General features: G+C 39.0%; 1 protein-coding gene across 1 annotated transcript; it reads left to right on the top strand.

Moving 5' to 3' along the window:
- Positions 1–1,449: 1,449 nt before the first annotated feature.
- foxk1 (forkhead box K1) lies at positions 1,450–18,522 on the top strand. The gene is made up of 9 exons (XM_041277685.1): positions 1,450–1,984; positions 7,498–7,695; positions 13,635–13,791; positions 14,566–14,712; positions 14,945–15,138; positions 15,922–16,088; positions 16,674–16,943; positions 17,326–17,553; positions 17,807–18,522. The coding sequence occupies exons 1-9, from the start codon at positions 1,593–1,595 to the stop codon at positions 18,019–18,021; spliced, it is 1,968 nt and encodes a 655-aa protein (XP_041133619.1). The 5' UTR covers positions 1,450–1,592; the 3' UTR covers positions 18,022–18,522.
- Positions 18,523–19,530: the final 1,008 nt, after the last annotated feature.

Here is a 19,530-nt window from a genome sequence, read left to right as displayed (position 1 = left end):
CCTCAAAACATTAGTAGTATGCATACTATTAGTACACAAAGGGTCACATGGTACTAACAAGCCACGCTGTTCAAGGGTGTCCCTTTAGAACATTTCAAATCAAAGGCAAACTTTTTTCTTTTCTCCATGAAACTGAATAAGAACAAAGGCACACACAGCTGGAACCAACTTGATTTAGACATTACTTAATTTGGGAATGCACAAATAAAATTAGAAAACATGTATTTTACTGGAGAATACTACAAAAATTAAAATTGACAAAAAAAAAAAAAGGTAGTTGACAAGAAAACAAAAAAAATGCTCATATAAATAAAAACACATGCTATATGGGTGAATAAATAAATAAACATTGCAAACCACGATTGAACTGTGTCAATATTAGTTTATGTTGTTAATATACTGACACCTAGTGGACACATTGCCCTACTGTCAGCTCTGTGTTTAAAAAAAAAAAACTCGAATCTGCCATGACTCGTTTTGACCAGTCCGGGTACTGTATGCTGTCTGTGAATGTTAATTATCTACACCGCCAATGTTTACAAATACAGACTCCTGGTGAATACTTACACTCGCTAACAGCCATCTCGAACAGATCGATTCCCTACGTGCAAATTCCGGCCGCCAGATTTTCCAGATCTCTTGTACCTTGCATGTTTATAAACATTGAATATTGGGGAATGGTTGCAGAGGCACTGACGTCACCATTAGAATTTTTTTTTGTCCTCCTTGTAAAAATGGTTTTAGATTACTTAAAAAAAAATATACAACTTCACAAAATGTGACAATTCGGAGTTTGCGCTGCATAATGCGCCAGTCTTTACTGCTGCCACACTCTGTGTGTGTGTGTGTGTGTGTGTGTGTGTGTATATATATATATATATATATATATATATATATATATATATATATATATATATATATATAAACACACACACACACTTTATTTTGGCCCGAATCAATGCCACATGTAACGCACGTGGTGTTCGGTTCCTGGAACTGCATTGAATTTAACACTTTAAATCCTCGTCCAGCCGAAATATTCTCAAAAACGTATTTTGTTGCAAGGATGAAATATAGTAGCAATAGCATGCACGATTGATAGAAGAGACCACATGTATTCACTACCAACTCTAAAAGTAAAATGATCCATTAAGATCAAGTACATTTTGTATAACAAAATGTTTTTAAATAGTTTGGTAATGTACTGTATAATAAAAACGCAACCATATCTATTCAGTAATGCTCAAGAAGCCTCGTTGTTTTTAATGTAAAACAGTACGATTTGTGTGCAACATAAAATCCTAAACATCATCAGAAGATTTAAATATCATATGCAACACATTAAATAGCAGTTAACCACATTGATAGATTTCAAATAGAGCTATATATATATATAGCACTGCCGATTATATTAATTTGGTAGAAATACAGACTTCCGTTCCCAGTCTCCGGATTCTGTGGCCGGGTATTTGCTTCAACCCGATCCATGTTGTTTCTTTCCTACACAGATACAGAAGCGAGTTTCTCCTGGCAGCTGTCTGCGATTCCCAGTGTGCGTGTGTGTGTGTGTGTGTATTAACACAGAGAAGAAGATGGCTGATTTTGGGGACGATACCGGAGCCCGGGCCCTGCTGGCTCTCAAATCTGCGCCGTGCAGCCCCATTCGCGTAGCGGCCGCACCCGTATACCCTCTCCTCTCAAATTCGGCCGGCATGCCCCTCTCGCCTCCTCTGCGGGCCCTGGCGCGGCTAGAAGGCCGGGACTTCGAGTTTGTTATGCGGCAGCGGACGGTGACTGTGGGTCGAAACTCGTCACACGGCTCTGTGGACGTGAACATGGGGCATTCGAGCTTCATCTCACGGCGGCACTTACAGATTGCGTTTGACGAGCCGTATTTTTACCTACGCTGTCTTGGCAAGAACGGCGTGTTTGTGGACGGAGGGTTCCAGAGGAGAGGGGCTCCTCCACTCCAGCTACCCCGAGAGTAAGTGCTGCACTTGTTTACAAAAACTAAAGTAACGAGTTTCGCAAACTGCATTTCCACATAAGTTCACCCCCTTACACCACAGCCGCGTAGATGCATGCATTTACCAATACAAACAGAAATGTCATACTCTGCCTTCATCTAGCTTTCCTTTGAGGGTCCTGACCTTGGAACAAAATTGCGCTTATATTGGTGTGACGTTTACATTTCACATCCACAGTACTAACTCGCAAGGTGGAAGTGGCAATAAAAGCATCTATGTTTTTTTAAGCAATTTGCAACAGCGTATTGCAATAACACATTTATTTATTTTAAATGTGTTTCAAGTTTGTAACTAGTAACGTCTTGTTAATAAAATAGATAATATAATGTCACTGTGTGCAGTTATTTTTTTATACTATAAAAATAAGACCCATCTCTCATAACCTAAATCTTGCAAATGTAGTTGTCACTGATGACATTTGATTTGGTACATTAGTATAGTCTGTGGAAATGTATCCATGACTAAAACTAATCTTAAACTTTTTTCTTTTTTTTTCTGTGGCGGTCATAATGTTATGACAAATTAATCGCACAGTTTAATTCTACGAAGTCTTAAATACAACAGATATGCCCATTCTTTAATACATATTTAAATGTGACTGTTTTAAATCAAGTACTGTATTTTGCGGATTAAATGGATCATTTTTGTCTTTGTATGGAAATCAAATTTCCGTCATTATTGGTAAAACCATCATTATTATTATTATTATTCTTATTATTATTATTATTTATTATAATTATATTAATATGGTTCATACCATGAGATGAATAACTACATAAAACAGCCTGCTTTATACTGTGGTAGGCCGCGTTTGTTTGTTTGTTTATTTATTTATTTATTTATTTATTTTAGGAACTATGCAGGAATCTGAAATGCTATTAAAATGACCATTGCTAACTTGCTGACAGATTAAATGTAATTTAATTATAATAGTTAGACTTATTGGTAAAACAAAACAGGTAATACTAATAATAACATTATTAAATTTATGCTCTCGTCTCTCGCCATGTGTGTGCGTGTTGCAGTGGCTACATCTACGTTTTGTGGATTTTGTTGTAGAGATGATTATTTAATATATTTTGCAAAACGTTTAATTATTTTTTAAACTCTAGTCTGTGCAATTTTGCGTGAGGCCTATTTTATTTTAAGTGTGTTATAATCTTTCGTTTTGACATGCAAGTTGCTGAAGGCTTCACTGGAAGTTAGGCCTCTGTTGGTGACTAAGTAAATATAAACATGTGATGTCACAGGAGCAACAGACTGGCCACAAATGTATTGGTATCCCATGTGAATATATAAATATTGTAATTACTGTTTTCCGCAGTGCAACCGCAAAACAGTATTCAATATATTTGTTTATGTTTATTCCCAACATCCGCATTGTATTGTAATAGTACACCTATAATTAATTATACGATAGTTTAATGGGATCAAGTGGTGTGCACGTCTCGATTGCTTTTGACCATGAAAATGAGAAGAGAACATCATTTATTTTAAGTGTTGCGAGTCATCAGGAATCCTAAGAATCCGTTTGCTGCGAAAAAAAACACTGATTTTCTATGCTGTCAAGAGAATTTTTTGTTTTACCTGTTGGTTGTTTATAACTAAATCAGTACATTTACAATATATAATCATGAACACAGGTAATGCTGCTTTAAGTTTAGTAAACATACTTGCTCAGTAAAACTGCTTCTGGTGAACGAAGACACACCCACGTCACATTCACCCTGAAACGTAACTACAGTTTACTTCAGTGCGTTTTTACTACAACTAGAGGTTTAAAAATGCCGAAAACGGTTAATAATAATAATTTATCACCCATAAAGACCAGGTCAGTGAGTTTAGCAATAGCCATCCAGGTGACAAAGAACAAAGACTATCTCGAGATGAACTAATATATATATATATACACACACACACACCTATCTTTAGTACACATACCTATTTGAAATGTTTAAAGTAAAATGGTACATTTTGTTTATATTGTTGATTGATGGCAATCTGGCGAGCTTGACTTCTTTCCAATTTGAAAGTGTACCAATAAATACTATGTAAAAACAAAGTTATTAAATTGTACTGTTTGTATTTTATAATCTGACCATGCATTCAATTTTAGCCTTTTATTTTAATTGCAGAATAACGTGTTTTTTTTAACTGATTCTTTTTTTTTTTATTGTGGTAAACAGGAATCCCTTAATGTGTTCAAAGAATTAATCAAGAGAACTAGAACATTTGTATGCTTTAATGAATAGAAAATTGAGAATTTAATTGTTATGCTACACAGTGTAATACATATACTGCTCATTGCAGTTGGTGTTTCGGATATTTGGTAGAAACCAGAGTCAAGCTGCCTCTCTCTATCCTCTTGCAGTATACGTTGTAAACAGTAATCATAGTTTCTCACTGCATTATTTTCAGCATTGTGGAGTTTTGAATAATCTTGTGAATGTGAAGTTGTACTGAAAAGGGGACATTTTGTCGGTTAGGCATGGAATGAGGTAACTGGGTTTTTATAAGGGATCAACTTCCTTTAAACATGTAAAATCAACCATAGAGAGAGGTGGGGGAGAGTGTCTTCTGTTTTTTAGTCTGAACTGATTCTTTCATTGAGTCAGGTACCCTGAACATCTACAGTAAATCGGACATAAAAAAAAAAAAAAAACTACTTGAAATTGACTGCAACCCTTTGTGCTGCTGTTGAAAGTCCTGACAGGCCTAGCCAGAGCAGCCTTGCTTGTGCACGGTTTTTGCAGCAGGCTTGTTTACATCACAGCCAGCTAAATACATCTCCTGTGCCAAGTCTCGCTTTATAAATGCATATGTACAATAGCAGTGACACCATTCAACACGGGTAACATTATTTCAACGTTGCTCCCCGGCCCCCTTTTTCACTCTCGATTTCACGTGACGCCATTTCCATCAAAACGCCTTTGCTTTTTAAGTTAAATCGGCTGATGCAGAATGGCTCCCTTTTACTCTGTGGTTTACTAGCTGTGGTTATGTATTTTTTTGCCCCTATTCTGCTTCTCTTTTTTTTTTTTTTTCCCTTAACGCTGTTTTGAACTTGTGTAACAGACGCCCACAAGTCTCCTTTTGGGTAGAATCCGTCTTAACTGATATAAATGGAATTCCATTAATGGGAGTCGTGATCTGTACTGTATTACATATTACATTTCAGAGCCTTGCACAGCCGCACAGACACACTATTAGCAGTTTTTGGTGTGATATGTCATCCGGGGCAGATGAGTAAGGAAACAGCTGTAAGCAGCACACACTGTGGCTTAAATGGACAGTTTCCATTTTGTCTCCTTGCAGTAATTACACCCCACCCCACCCCACCTCTAAGTCTGCTCCAACTTTTGATTAAGTGTTGCTCACCACAGTTGTGTTGGTGTTGAAACAACATTGATTCGAATGCTATAGATTGCTGTGCTTCATAAATGCTTTCAGTTGCAAATCTGTGTTTTTTATTTTTATTTTTAATAAATCGCCACGGTTCATGAAATACAGCGCTGTCCAGCACGCCCTGCTCAGAGCTAAAATTTGCAAGCTGTTGGTCTCGGTCTCTGTATGTACCTTTTTAAAAATGGTCCTGGTTTGTCAGCTGTATATTTTTAACTAGCTTAACTTTAAAAAAAAAAAATTATACATATCAGTGCGTGGTTTGTGTAGATTTCAGTAAACCCTAACTTACTGGATTTCATACTACGTCTTAAAATGTGTTAACGAAAGTAATATACTTTGACATCTGGTAGCCAACTTGTTGCTAATCGTGCTGTTTGTGCAGTTTTCATTGTGTTTGTAAAGTTTATTCAAAGTCTGCTGTTGTATTATAAACTATTGAAATCAAGTTGCTCAATGTCATCATCCGTTTGTTTTATTTTTACAACTTGTCATTAAAACCATAGAGTAGTTGCTATTGCCACTGATTGCAAACCCTTTTAGATTTTTTTGGTTTCATGTAGCACATTGACAGCGCTCAGAGGATGTGAACCCATGCTCATAAGGATTTGGGCCAACTTTGAGCCCTGGTGCTCTCTCCTTTGTGTAGCCATGGTTAGGTGGTTGCTATGGAAATGCTGCCATGGGAACGACTGAATATAACAGCACTTGCTGGAATGTGCAACTATTGCTTGAAGCAATTTGAGTGATTAGAAACTATATTTGAAATAAATAACACTGGTGCCCTACAAATGTGTATAATGCTGTTTTAAAAACCATTGGGTTGGGCATACTTGTTAAATATTTTTACATGTAGATACAGTGGATAAAGGTGGTAAACTACAGTTTATTGACCACAATTTGATCTGTAACTGACCATAGCTCAGCTCTAATCCTTAAAGAGTGACTAGATATATTCTGGTAGAACTGCTCTTATTGGTGTGCTTTTGGGATATATATATAAAATACTGAATTTGTGCTGCGTTTTCCAGACACTACAGCTGTCTTGTGCACAAATCTGTGCATTGGACAGTGCATGGTTTCAAAAGGCAAGGTGCTCCTAGTTGCCTTGTTTCCATCACCGCACTACGATCATTAGCAGTGAGGCTGCAGAAGCAGCAGCTGAAGTGTTCGGCTTCCAAAGCAGCTGTACTGTGTGTTCACAATTAGTCATTTTTTTCAGGGGAGGTTGTTTGTGAATGTATTTCTGTAATACTGTAAACTGAAAATTTGTGATACAGACCTGCATTTCTGTATATAGTTGTTGAGACTGGATTATGCCATATCACGTTAAGATTATCCAAACTCTATCCATCTGTATTATTATTATTAAATATTGGATTAAGTGCCTTGTTTTCCACCCCGTTTTAAACAAACAGGAACGTTATCAGCTGGCGATAGACACCTGTGTTTTTGTAAAAGGTAAAACTAAATACAGGAAGAATGACCACCTGGTCTATGAATGGGTTTGAAATACAGCAGATAAAGACAGAGTTGAAGTCATTTTTTCAATAATCAAGACAATATGTTTTTTTATGGTTATGCCGTGGTGTACCTAATGCCAGGTGCTTTTTTTCCCCCATTATCAGTCGCTGTGTAGAATATCTATAAGGTTTGATTTGATATTATGCATTGACAACCTAAATATTGAGTACCTAATGCTTGGTAGTCCACGTTCTATGGGGTCTATGGAGCAAGCTGTAACCCTAGGTACTTGTAGGAGCAGATGTGTTTGCCAATGAGCCTGCTGTGCCAGACACCCTTAAATCCTCACTTTTCTAGAAGCTGAGAGTGTTTTGTGCTTATCTTGGAGATTTTGGTGTGGTAAAGATAGAAAGCTGCTTGGCCTTAAATATGTTTTTAATTATTATTATTATTGTTGTTGCTATTGTCAATATTAATCATGCTGACTGAAATTTGATTGTATAAGAGGCTGAATACAATCCGTGGTCATGGTTTAGATATTCTCAATAAAAAACGTCAATACTATCGTTTTTGTGATACTACTGTATATCTGTTTTTTTTCTAGGTGTACTTTTCGATTCCCCAGCACTGTCATTAAGATCCAGTTCACCACGCTGTATCACAGAGTGGAAGTGAAAGAGGAGGCGCCCTTGTCCCCTGTGCGACCCCTCTTCCCCCAGATCTCTCCTCTGAAAATCAACATTCCCGATCCGGACTTCAGGAGCATGATCAGCCCTTTGCCTTCCCCAACTGGCACCATCAGGTAGGAAGTCTCTCTTTGACACATGGCTCTCCATGCTCCTCGTGCAACTCTTTCAAGATTTCCAAACCACCTCAATATTCAATGTTCTGTCCCTGTGGGGTCTGTTTTATCATTTTAATTTTGTTATGAAATTGTGTTTTTTGTCTATTGTTGGTTTCGTTTTGGGTATCAATAGCCATGGTTAAAAAAAATAAATAAATAAATATTGCATTATAAAAATAATTAGTTATTTGAAATGTACGATATTGTATTTATTATGCTGATTTTTTAATGACGGCTGAATTTTTTTAATGGTATTTTTCATTTAATTATTCCTCAAATAATTCCAAGTATTCTGTCTGTTCTAGTGATATTTCATTAGTACTTCTTGTAGTGTATTAGCGTAGCTTCCACTTCCACCCTAACGATGGCTCAGTGGTTGTGAGGCTTTTGCGAGATTTCATTGAGAAAAGGTGGTGAGTAAAAGCAGCAGTGAGCACTCTTTCAAAACAGCTTAACAAAAAAATAAAGCACTACAAGTTCATTATCTGTTTCAGTATTGGAGAAAATGACGTTACCCTATGTGGAAAATATGCTACACACAGGTTATCATACCAACAGAAAGCATGTTTTTCTTACAGCCATGCATACATTGTAAACTGTTCCATGTATATTTTTTAATTGAGTTATTTCTTTATTGTGTGCAGTATATATAATGTACTGTATGGTATTGTCACTTTGTAATGGAACAACATAAGCTGTTTTGTTGTTTTGTGTACTGTTAAGTAGTTGGGTAAGAAGAAATGTGCTAAATTCCTTTAGTTTTAAATTAAAAAATAAAAATTCTGAATTCTACAGTGATGTGTACACAGAAAGCATGATTTATTTTGTATGTTGCCATTTACAGTAGCCTATAGGCTTAAGTAAAAAAGTGCACTAGGTATGAATTTGATTTTACTGTCTGTATCCTGTGTACTGTACAGTCTTTCTTAATGTCATGTGTACAAAGAACACACCACAGACATGGTCCCCGGTTCAAATCCCAGCACATCCACATATTGTGATTTTTACAACAGATACTTAATTGTCCCAGGTAAACAGTCCTCAGTTTATCGACTATATAGTATATTTGTATAACCAGCGGGATCTAAATGAGCAAACACAGTGATAATAGCAACTATATCTGTCCATCCATCCATCCATCCATATATACACACACAGGTCACGCCTGTTTTTCTGTTCATGCGTACCTGAAATGCACATGCCTAATGTTGTCAGATATTAAACAATCAGTTGACACAAAGGCTAATAAAGTCCAGGAAAATCAAAATGCAAAGCGAGTGGTAGCTCCCAGGGGGCAGCGCTCAATTGGCCGAGTGTTGCCCGTTGGAAGGGAGGGCTAAGTCAGCCAGGGTGTCCTCGGCTCACCGTGCACCAGTGACCCCCCTATGGCCTGGCCGGACACCTGCGGGCTTGCCTGCAAGCTGCCCAGGGCTGCGTTGTCCTCTGACGCTGTAGCTCTGGGTGGCTGCATGGTGAGTCTGCAGGGTGTAAAGAAGCGTACGGCTGACAGCACACGCTTCAGAGGACAGAGTGTGTGTATTTTTGCCGCTCCTGAGTCAGCGCAGGGTTGGTAGTAGTGGGCTGAGCCTAAAAAAAATAATTGGACATTTTCTAAATTGGGGAGAAAACAAAAATAATTGGCGACCACTAAATTAAAAAATATACAAAACGAGTCAATTATATGATTTTAATAAACTAATCGGTGTGCCACAACACACTCTCGCGATAAGTCGCTTTTGAAAAAAACGAATAAACCATTTTAATTTAAATTTGATGATAATGAGTTATCGGGTTACAAAGCAGTATTCTATCCGTTGTGAACAAATCGCTATAGGTGTTCTTTTAAGCGAAGTTCCTGTTCCTTTAGCCAGAGCATTTACAATGTGAAGAATCTGTTACACCACAAGGCTGTACCCTTAGGCAAAGTGTTCTCTTAGGAGGAGCCGTGGAGACTACTGTACATGTACAGTCAGAAGATGCTGACTGGTTAGCAAAAAAAACTTCCGATTGACAACTGCTTAGCCATATTGTCACAGACACTGGTCTGGCACCAGAATTGTCTAAAAGTGAATATCCTTTTTAATAGAGTGCTGCTTAAGCCAAATATGAGGCTTATTGCTGCCACCTACAGGACTGAAGTGTACCTTATTCAAGGGTGTTATATTGCAGAACAGTGTTGTGTGTGTGTGTGTGTTTTTTTTTTTTTTTGTTTTTTTTAAACAATTAATTTACGATAATTTTGCTGAACTGTAGTGGATTACCACAAATATGCATGTCTGTGGCCCTTTCCCATTCTTTGCGTCTCATGAACGCAAGACAAAATATTTTTCCGTCCAACAGATTTATTTTGCATCAACGCAACCAGTGTGTGCATGCAGATGGTTTATTCTCTCTTTAATCACGCTTTTCTTCCATTGAAGAATTGTATTATCTACCTGTTCAGCTAAAACTGTGGCAGCTGTGTGTCCGTCACCTGCTCTCTCCCGACACAGAGGAGAAATTGGAAAAGACATGGCCATGTTTCCAGGAAACACTGCAATAAGCAATGTTATTAATAATAATTCAATTTTGCGCCTCTGGCACTTGAGTTCGTGTAATCGTTGAGCTATTCTGGAAATTGTACATGAACTGTGGCCTCCTTGGTTTTGGATATCATTGATAGACAAAGTAGATAGTTATTAACTTGTGTCAGACCAGGCAGTATTATATAAATAACTTATTTAAGGTTGCTGGACAAAAACACAAAGGTAACCAGGAATAAATGCCAAAGACTATAGTCATTTGTGCTGTGTACAGTCATCATATATGACTCATTTCCATTGGAGCTTATTAGCAGCAACTACACTTACAATATCGCTGGAAATGTAAATCTCGCACTCAGAATGTCAATGACAAAGCAATCTAAAGGTTTACACCACAGCAGTTTCTATTTAAACAGATTACAAACATTAATATTGGGATTTCGTCTTTTTTTTTTATTTATATGCCATGGCTTATAATATGTTTTATGGTGTTCTTGGCTACCCTGATCAAGTTGAGCGCGTACTTTCTCTTGCACTCTTTGTATGAATGACCAGAGTCAGGATATGAATGTAGCTTATTGAAAACTGGCATTGTTACTGAAGCCCCCCCTACACCACCAAACGGATGCAGACATACATACACAAAAGCCCCCTCTTAAAGCCTTCCACAACCTGGATCACTGAATGTGTAATTTTATTTACCGACTTGGTGTTTGAGGAGCCATTAAGAGCAGACGCCTTTGCCGCTAAGTGAAATAGAGCATTCAGTGGTCCAGGGGAATCGTCAGGTGCAGTATCCTATCCTCTACCTTGTTCTGCAGCAGGGCTCCCCAAAGTGTGGTGCAGAGTGTCTTGCATAAGTAGGAACAGGTCTACTCTGTGCCAGCTGTAGATTACTGTCCATGGAAGTAGTAATTCCAACATGCAGTATCTGTGTCTCATTTCAAGGATATATAGGCCTGCATTTTCTTGTGTATATTCTGTCAACAATTTAGCAAATTGTTACATTGTAAACCTTTACAATTAGGCTACAAGGCATTATCATTTTTGCTGATCGATGGAGGCAGTGGTATGAACAAATTATTATTTATACTGTACTTTTTGAATGAATTTTCAAATTGTGTTTTTTATTTTATTTTTTGTTGATGAGTTAACCTCTCCTGTAATGAATGCATGCTTTCTAAAACCAAGCACAATCCAATCTCCATGCAAAAAATCTATTATTTCTCTAAGTTCCAACTCTGTTCCACCCATTTGTTTCCCAGCTCAGTCTCCATGTGGCTGAGTTTGTTTTCAACAAGCCTGCTCCCAGCTGCACCTCTTTCCTTTCCTCTGGTGCGTCTGTGACTCTGTGTGTATGCAAATGCCATATATGGCTTGCGTTGAGCTTGTCGCTTCCCAATTGGCTGACTGGAGATTGTTGTGGTTGAGAGCTTGCAGTTGCAGCTAGTTTCCTTTTCAGAGCGCTCCTTGCTGCCCCTCCCCCTCCCAGTCCTCTTATTCAGACAGGCAGCAACTCCCACACAAAACAAACACTGCCCAGCTTCCTGACAGCATCCAGTTATCCAGTTACATCCACAGTTTAGATAAGGCAGGTAAATAAAGCTGCAGGGCAAAGGACACCTCTGTTCCGTGTGGACACCTCAGTTCTGTGTGCTTACAGTTATAATTGGATTACAGTACTCTTCGGTTAAAAGAACACCCCACAGGAAGCAAGCGACGTGTTCTCTAAGACGGAATTAGCCACCAGACACAATATGAATCAAACAGTAAATGCATATGTATTACTTGTCATGATGCGCGTGCATCAACATATGAAATGAACTGAATAAGTAAAAGCAAAACAATAGGCAAGTGTATGTTAATAAACTGTTATAATATTTCAAATGTGATTACATTTCATTAGAACAAGTTTCAACTCCGAGTGCAGTGTGATTTATGTATGAAACTCACATATTCACGGATTGGACCCTATTGACCAGTCACTGTTTCATCATTATTTAGATGCTGTGAAGTCTGGTTTGATAGAGAAGTGAGGACAGGTTAATTGAAGTTCATTTAGCTGCTTTGGAGAAGCCAGCCTAGTTGTTTTGCAGATAATTTGAGATTTGTCTAAGGTTTGTACTTTGACCCTGTGTGTGCGCTGCTGCCTGTGTTTGATAGTTGCATGCACAGTACCCTGTTTCATACAAGGCCCCATGTACAAAGCAGTGGGAGAAGCAAGCTTACAGGTATTCCTAGGTTTTTTTAAACTTAAAAGGTTGTTTCCATAAAGCTTATATTGAAAGTTAATGGACTATATGAGTTTGTTTGGAAAATGTCTGTGGCACGTTATCTCAAGTAACTTACTGTACCAACCACATTTGTTAAATATTGTTAAAGTTGCTAACAGATCTATGTGGATGATAGGTTTGTGTCATCTCAGGAATGCTTTACATAGGTGGCATTAGCAGCACTGCTCAATAGACTATGCTTTTCATGTATGGTTAGCATCTCCTGCAGCTTTTAAAGGGAGGTGGCCATTTGACTCATTTGAATTATTAAAGCTGCAGACATTGAAAACGTTCAAAGTACATTAAGAGCGTTAGTGCACCCTTTCACTTTTTTTCTCAACAAAATGTCTCTTGAAAAGAAAAAAAAAAACCATGTATAACTGTTACTGCTTTAATGGCGCCTCCTTGTGTATGACATGTCAATTACAAATACGATGAGGTGCACTCGGGGAAATCAGAATACAAAACGTTCAATGATATGACGATGGTTCTGGAAAGATTTAAAAAAGCAACCGGTGTCCTTCAAGACACTCTCGCGATGACAAGTCGCTTTTTTACAAAACAGTGTTTTATCCATTGTGAACGATTTGCTAGCGGTGCCAAGAAGGTGTGTTTTTTTTTTTTTTTTTTTTTTTTTTTTAAGCGAAGTTCCTGTTCCTGTAGCCGGAGCATTTACAATGGGAAAAATCAGTTTCACCACAAGGGTGTTCCCTTAGGCGAAGTGTTCTCTTAGGAGATGTTCCTAGAAGCAGAGACTACTGTGTATATATAATTATAGTTCTTTGAACAGATTTTCTTCCAAAATGTTTAGTTTAACTATGGTTTTAACACACTTATGGTTGTTATAATAAGGACCCCATTGGTAAGGCCCCATTTTTTATATTAGGATTATAGTTGGCTTGATAGCTGTACATGGTTTAGAGTTTTAATAGTTCCTTTGTTTTCATGTATGAATAAAGTTTCCATAAGATTCTCATTTTTAGACTTTATGTATATACATTCTTTTCTTTTGATTTAAATTTTTTTTTAAATAGTCCATGTTTTGAGTGAGTAAGCATTTGACAGTGTGTTGAAGTCACCGCATTTCTCTTTCTGTTCCCAGTGTTCCTAATTCCTGCCCGGTCAGCCCGCGGGGTGCTGGATCTTCAGGATATCGGTTCGGACGCAATATTACCTCAGACTTGCAGCTGGCTGCAGAATTCGCTGCAAAGGCTGTGTCAGAACAGCAGGCTGAGACATCGGGAGGTGACAGCCCCAAGGTACAGCCAGCTTGTGAAGCACATATTGATCTGGGGAGTTGAGGTTACTGAGTTTTTTGTTTTCGTCAATTATTGTTCATTTAAATTTTCACACTATCAACCAAAAATGTTTATTCAAATATCACTGTGTACATTTGTGCAAATAAATCACCCCATCCATGATGCATGATGATCATTATTAGTCCCGTTCCAAAACAGGTGTTTCCAGTAAAACTACCACGTTTATCAGTGAAACAGGGCATGCATTTGGTCAGATTTCCACAAGGGGGCGCTCTATAGTCTTTTTTTTCCCTTGCATTCAATTTTTCCAGGATTTGAAAAAGCTGCAGGCCTCCTTGCAGTCGTGGTTTTAAAATGGATCACATTGGAAGTGTGTGGGTGGAATGTGGTGATTGTGTCCGTGTCCCAGCCGTTCTTGCAAAGCTTGTCTTTGAACTTGTTTACTCTCTTTCGTAACCAACACCACACGCACTGCCACTATACTCTGCAATACTGTATAATTACCCACATTTAGACAGCAATTTAATGTAGCAAATAGAAGACTGTTAATTGTGAAGGTTATCTATGAATGTACTTAAGAAATAACCTTCGCTTATTTTAGGGTTCTCTATTGTGCTTATACGCAATTTTAAAATACCTAAAAATATTAAGAATATTCATAGATGCTTCTTTTGACATCCCTGTTCTCAGGGATAACTCCTGCCCTGTATTCTGTTTAGTGTTCTACTTACTTTTTGTACTTTTTTTTTTTTTTAAATGTTGCTTTTCCTGCAGGACGATTCGAAGCCTCCTTACTCATACGCGCAGCTCATCGTTCAAGCGATCTCGTCAGCTCCAGACAGACAGTTAACACTAAGTGGGATCTATGCCCACATCACCAAACATTACCCCTATTACAGGACTGCTGATAAAGGCTGGCAGGTAGGTTCTGTACACAATCTTTAGAAGATTAAAGAATTGATGCTGTCTGTCTGTGCGTCTTGCTGCAAAGCCTGGAGTTCAGCATGCAGAAACCCAATTGAAACTCCTAAATCATAAATCGATGGTAGGTATAGGAGCTTATCAATAATATTTAAATAAATGCTGCATTGTACTTTTTTTTTTTATCGAAGCCCTGAGAGGAGAACGTATTTCCACCTGCTTTGTCCTACAGAACTCCATCCGGCACAACCTGTCTCTGAACCGCTACTTCATCAAAGTGGCGCGGTCCCAGGAGGAGCCGGGGAAAGGGTCCTTCTGGAGGATCGACCCCTCTTCTGAGGCCAAACTGGTGGAGCAAGCCTTCCGCAAGCGGCGGCAGAGAGGCGTGTCCTGCTTCCGCACCCCCTTCGGCCCCCTCTCCTCCAGGTGAGACTCCCCGGTGCATCTTCACTCGTTTAAACAGTAGGCTTGTTTTCAAATCCCGTCCAATTGCTTGTTAGTGGAATCCTGTATCCCAGCGCAATGTGTCATGGTGCACGTGACCAAAAGCTCTAGCATCTTCTGAAGCTCTGGAATGGTTAAATAAATATGATTTGCAGTCGGTATGAATACATTTAAGTGTAGCCTTTTTAAACAAAGTTGACCTGACCACTGTGGAAGGTTGTTTATGTCCTTTAGCCTTTAGCTGTTGCTCTTGAGCGTTTCTCTTCTGTTCTTTCCTCTCTTGCTCTCACGCTGCTGTGCAGAACCAAGTAAGTGTTTTCATTTCCCTACTCGTGTATGAATTTTTATAATCTTGACTCTGCCTTGCAGTTAACTATTCCAGAAGTCTGGACTGTCATTTTTATTTTAAAAGTAAGACAAATAAATGTAATGATATTAAACTAGCAGAAAACTACTTGAAACAATAAGTGAAATATACAAAAAAACTAAAATTCTTGAATAAAAATAGCCTTTGCACTTTGCTTCAAAATAGGGCCCTCCGTTTTGTAATAAATAGGAAAAAAGCCTTCATGATTGTGTTGCCATCATTAATCATAAGGAGGGGAGATGTTTATTAAAGCAATCTGCCTGGATTGGCTCAGGAGATCAGTGCAGTGTCAAGTCTTTGAAACTGTTTTAGCTCAAAAGGCCTATTTTCTGGTAAATGTGCCTGCTTTCTTTCCTGGCTTAATGTGAGTGTGTGCATCTGATTCTGTGTTCCTCCAGGAGCGCACCTGCCTCGCCGACTCACCCCGGCCTCCTCTCGCCTCACTCCAGTGGCCTGCAGACTCCAGAGTGCCTGTCTCGAGAAGGCTCTCCCATCCCCCATGACCACGACTTTGGGTCCAAGCTGGCCTCTGTCCCCGAGTACCGGTATTCCCAGAGCGCTCCAGGTAGGGGATTCTCCACTGCTTCATCCCATGATTCAAAACTGACTTGGATATCTGACTTCCACATTTCTGTTTCCCAAGTTGTGAAATGCCTACCAATCAGCTGCCTCTGAACTTTCCTGGCTTAAAACTCTGAATCATAAGTTTGACACTAACCATTAGAAGACATGAGCCAGAATGCTTGTTTACTTGTCTTCAGGGCCAGATTTACACTGAAGTGCAATTTTGAATAATTTTTAGTTTTTGGAATCCAATTGTTAATCTTACAAAATAATTAAACAATCTGAATTAAGGTTAGACTTAAATGTTCGCCCACGTTGTTTATTTCTTGTGATATAACATTACCAGTTTTTTGTTTTTCTTTAACAAAAAAGTTTTAAAGACCTTTTACCCCATCTGTCCTTCTAGTATTACATCAATCTGTGAACACTTGTTGAGCTTTGAGCATGCTACAAAACACAAGATGTAGGTTTTTAAGATGTTTGACTGGCCAACCGCTTTGAGGCAGCTCATAATATACTTCAGAAGGGCTCTGTTCCAGGTGGTTTGCATGTATCAGCTATGCCTTGTTTATATTCTTCTTGTCAGGCTCCCCGGTGAGTGCCCAGCCAGTCATCATGGCAGTTCCTCCCCAGCCTTCCACTGTAGTAAGCAAGCCTTTGACCTACATGCCTGCCTCCTTGATAACTTCCCAGCGGCCATCAGGCCATGCCATTCATGTTGTTCAGCAAGCACCGACGGTGACTATGGTCCGAGTGGTGACCACTTCAGCCGGCTCCTCCAATGGATACATCCTAGCCAATGCAAACCCTGCTGGCTCCTTGCAGGGAGGAGGAGAGAATGTAGGGGATGCGAAAGGTACTCATTGTCACTCTTTCAGGAAATCCAAAACGTTACAGCTAACAAAAGTAAAGTTTAGTCGTACAGAGAGGCATAACAACTTTCAAGAATTCAGTGAACTATTTCTCAGGGCTCCCAAAGGGTTTGCAGCACATACTTAACACTGAAAAGCACCTGTGTTGCGTTTTATAACTTACATGTTTCAAACTGGCGCCATCTTGCACGAATGTTGTATTTTGTCAGTTTCTAAGCAAAACTTTGATTTCTTGTAGCTCCGTTTTTAGATTTTTCTAAAATTTGATTCCATTCCAACGAAACGCTGTATTTAATAGTTTTCCATCTTCTGGCATTTATGGTAGCCATGTAAAAGAGATCTTTGACCGTGCTCTGTGAATTGTAGGCTTGGCCGATGAGAGACCTGTGGTGACTTACACAACGATTCCAACTGCCAGCCGGGTGATCCAGGCAGTCAGCAGCCACATGAGCCAGGGCTCTGGGGGACAGACGTTCACCTTCGTCCAGCAGGCAGCGCCCATCTCCCTGGGCCAGCACCAGCTCCCTGTGCGAGCGATCACACAGAACGGGAAGCACGCATTCCCCATGACCAGCGTTGCTGGAAATGCGTACGGTAAGTTCTGTGCTCCTCGTTAATCAGCTAGCGTTCGTGTGTTTTTAGCATTTAAGTTTTTGTTGGATGTCTCCTGATTAGCTGGCCTCTTGAAACCAGTTTTTAAAAATGTATTTTGTAAGTAAACCTTGGTCTCCAACATAATACAGCACTTATGTGACATTTTAAAAACAACAGGCTATTGAGCATGCATGTGTCTGTTAGTTTAAAATGCCATGCTACTTTATTTACTTATTTATTTATTTATTTTCAGCCATCACAAATCCACTTCAGATTTTAGCTACCCAGGCCAGCACCTCCACCCCTGTCATGGTGAGCAAGCCCCCCAGTGCAGAGGCTGAGCAGCCTGCTTCTTCCTTAGGCGAGCCTGAGGCTAAGAGGCCCAGGAACGAGGATGGCAGTGGGGCACCTGTTCCTCGGCCTGTTATCATGGCAGTGGCACCCCAGCCGCAGGATGACCATGAATAAGGAAGCACATGCCCCGAATGAATGGAAAAGATCTTTTAGTTTGTTCCACCATTACAGAAAACCCAGAGTGCCAAACAAATGGAGAAAAAAAATGATGTCTCTTTTCGTGAACCAGCAATTGAAATAGACAGCTGATTGTATTCTTATCTGGCTGGGGGGGGGGGGGGGGGGGGTAAATGTAACCAGGTCTGAGCTTAAAACAGTGGATATATCCTACAAGCCTTAAAGTAGGGACAAGGTGGGGTTCCACAATTTTGATTCCAGCTTTAAATAGGCAGTCCACTGGGGTGGGTGGATCTTATTACTGTAAGTTCTCAAAGTAAGAGCATTAATGAAGCAATTAAAAGAAGCCCTTTGTATAGTAAAGTGAAATGTATTTTTGGGTCAGGGTGGGACCAAAAAAATACGCAGCTGTCTTTCTTATCAAAAGACGTCAAGTCGGTTTTCATGAATACAAGCATTATCTTTTTTTATGTGGCAGGGATATGTGGGGGGGGGGGGGGGGGGGGGGGGGGGGGGGGTCTTATGTCTGTATTGTGAACAGTGAGCTATTTATCTCTGTTTTTATTTCTTATTTAACTTGAGCACCTTGGCCACATTTTTTAATAGATGATCTAGATATAAAAGAAGAAATAAGACAAATCCTTCAAAATAAGGGACAGGGTTAAATCCTTTCATTGGGCCTGGAAAAAAAATCAACTGGACAGAATCGCAACACAGAGTATTACACAAATACCGACCATAAACATTTTTATTTTATATTATGTATGTCACATTTTGAGATTTTGTTTAGTATTTCATAGTTAAAATATAATATACTTGTTGAATGTAAAAAAAAAAAAAAAAAAAAAACAAGCTTTTTATTTATAAAGTCAATACCCTATTTTTGGTGCAGGTACTTGTACTGTTATTGAAAGCATTGTTTCCAGACAAACTACTTCATACTGTCTTTTTTTAAAACCGTAAAATAGCAGCTTAGAAATCTGGGAGTCTGTATTGTCTGAAATAGGTCCAGGAGCACACAGCCTACAACGCATCATTGAAGAACAGAGGATAGGAATCTGTATGCTTGTCAATATTCTTAAGCAAACGCAGCAGGTAAACTAAGGCGGAGAATCAAAGGGTATTTACCAGAGTGCAGGGGAAGTCCAACTGGAGTCTAATGGCAAGCAAAACAGTATTCCTAAAGGTTCTATTAGTTGGCACTAATCTTGTAATAGTTTGTAATGGGTAGGTTTATATATGTTGTTTTTTTCCTTCAGTGTTGTAGTGAGAGAAGGTTAATTGTGCCTGATTTTTAGATGACAAAATCCATCTCATTAAAAGTCTTTTATACAAAGGTTTTTAACTTTTGCACAGTGGTTTTCTAAAACCTAGACTGTGATGTGATCCCTCAACAGTGCAGAGAAATGACACGAGGGGGTGTAAGCAATAGTCCTTTGTAAATAGTACTGAAGGCAGTGAGGTCAGGATCTACAGTCGTAGCAAAGAATATGTATACTTTCACTG

This window comes from Polyodon spathula, chromosome 18 (assembly GCF_017654505.1).
Source record: "Polyodon spathula isolate WHYD16114869_AA chromosome 18, ASM1765450v1, whole genome shotgun sequence".
NCBI lineage: Eukaryota > Metazoa > Chordata > Actinopteri > Acipenseriformes > Polyodontidae > Polyodon > Polyodon spathula.
Note: the sequence above shows the minus strand (reverse complement) of the source record. Positions and strands in the feature narration are given on the sequence as shown.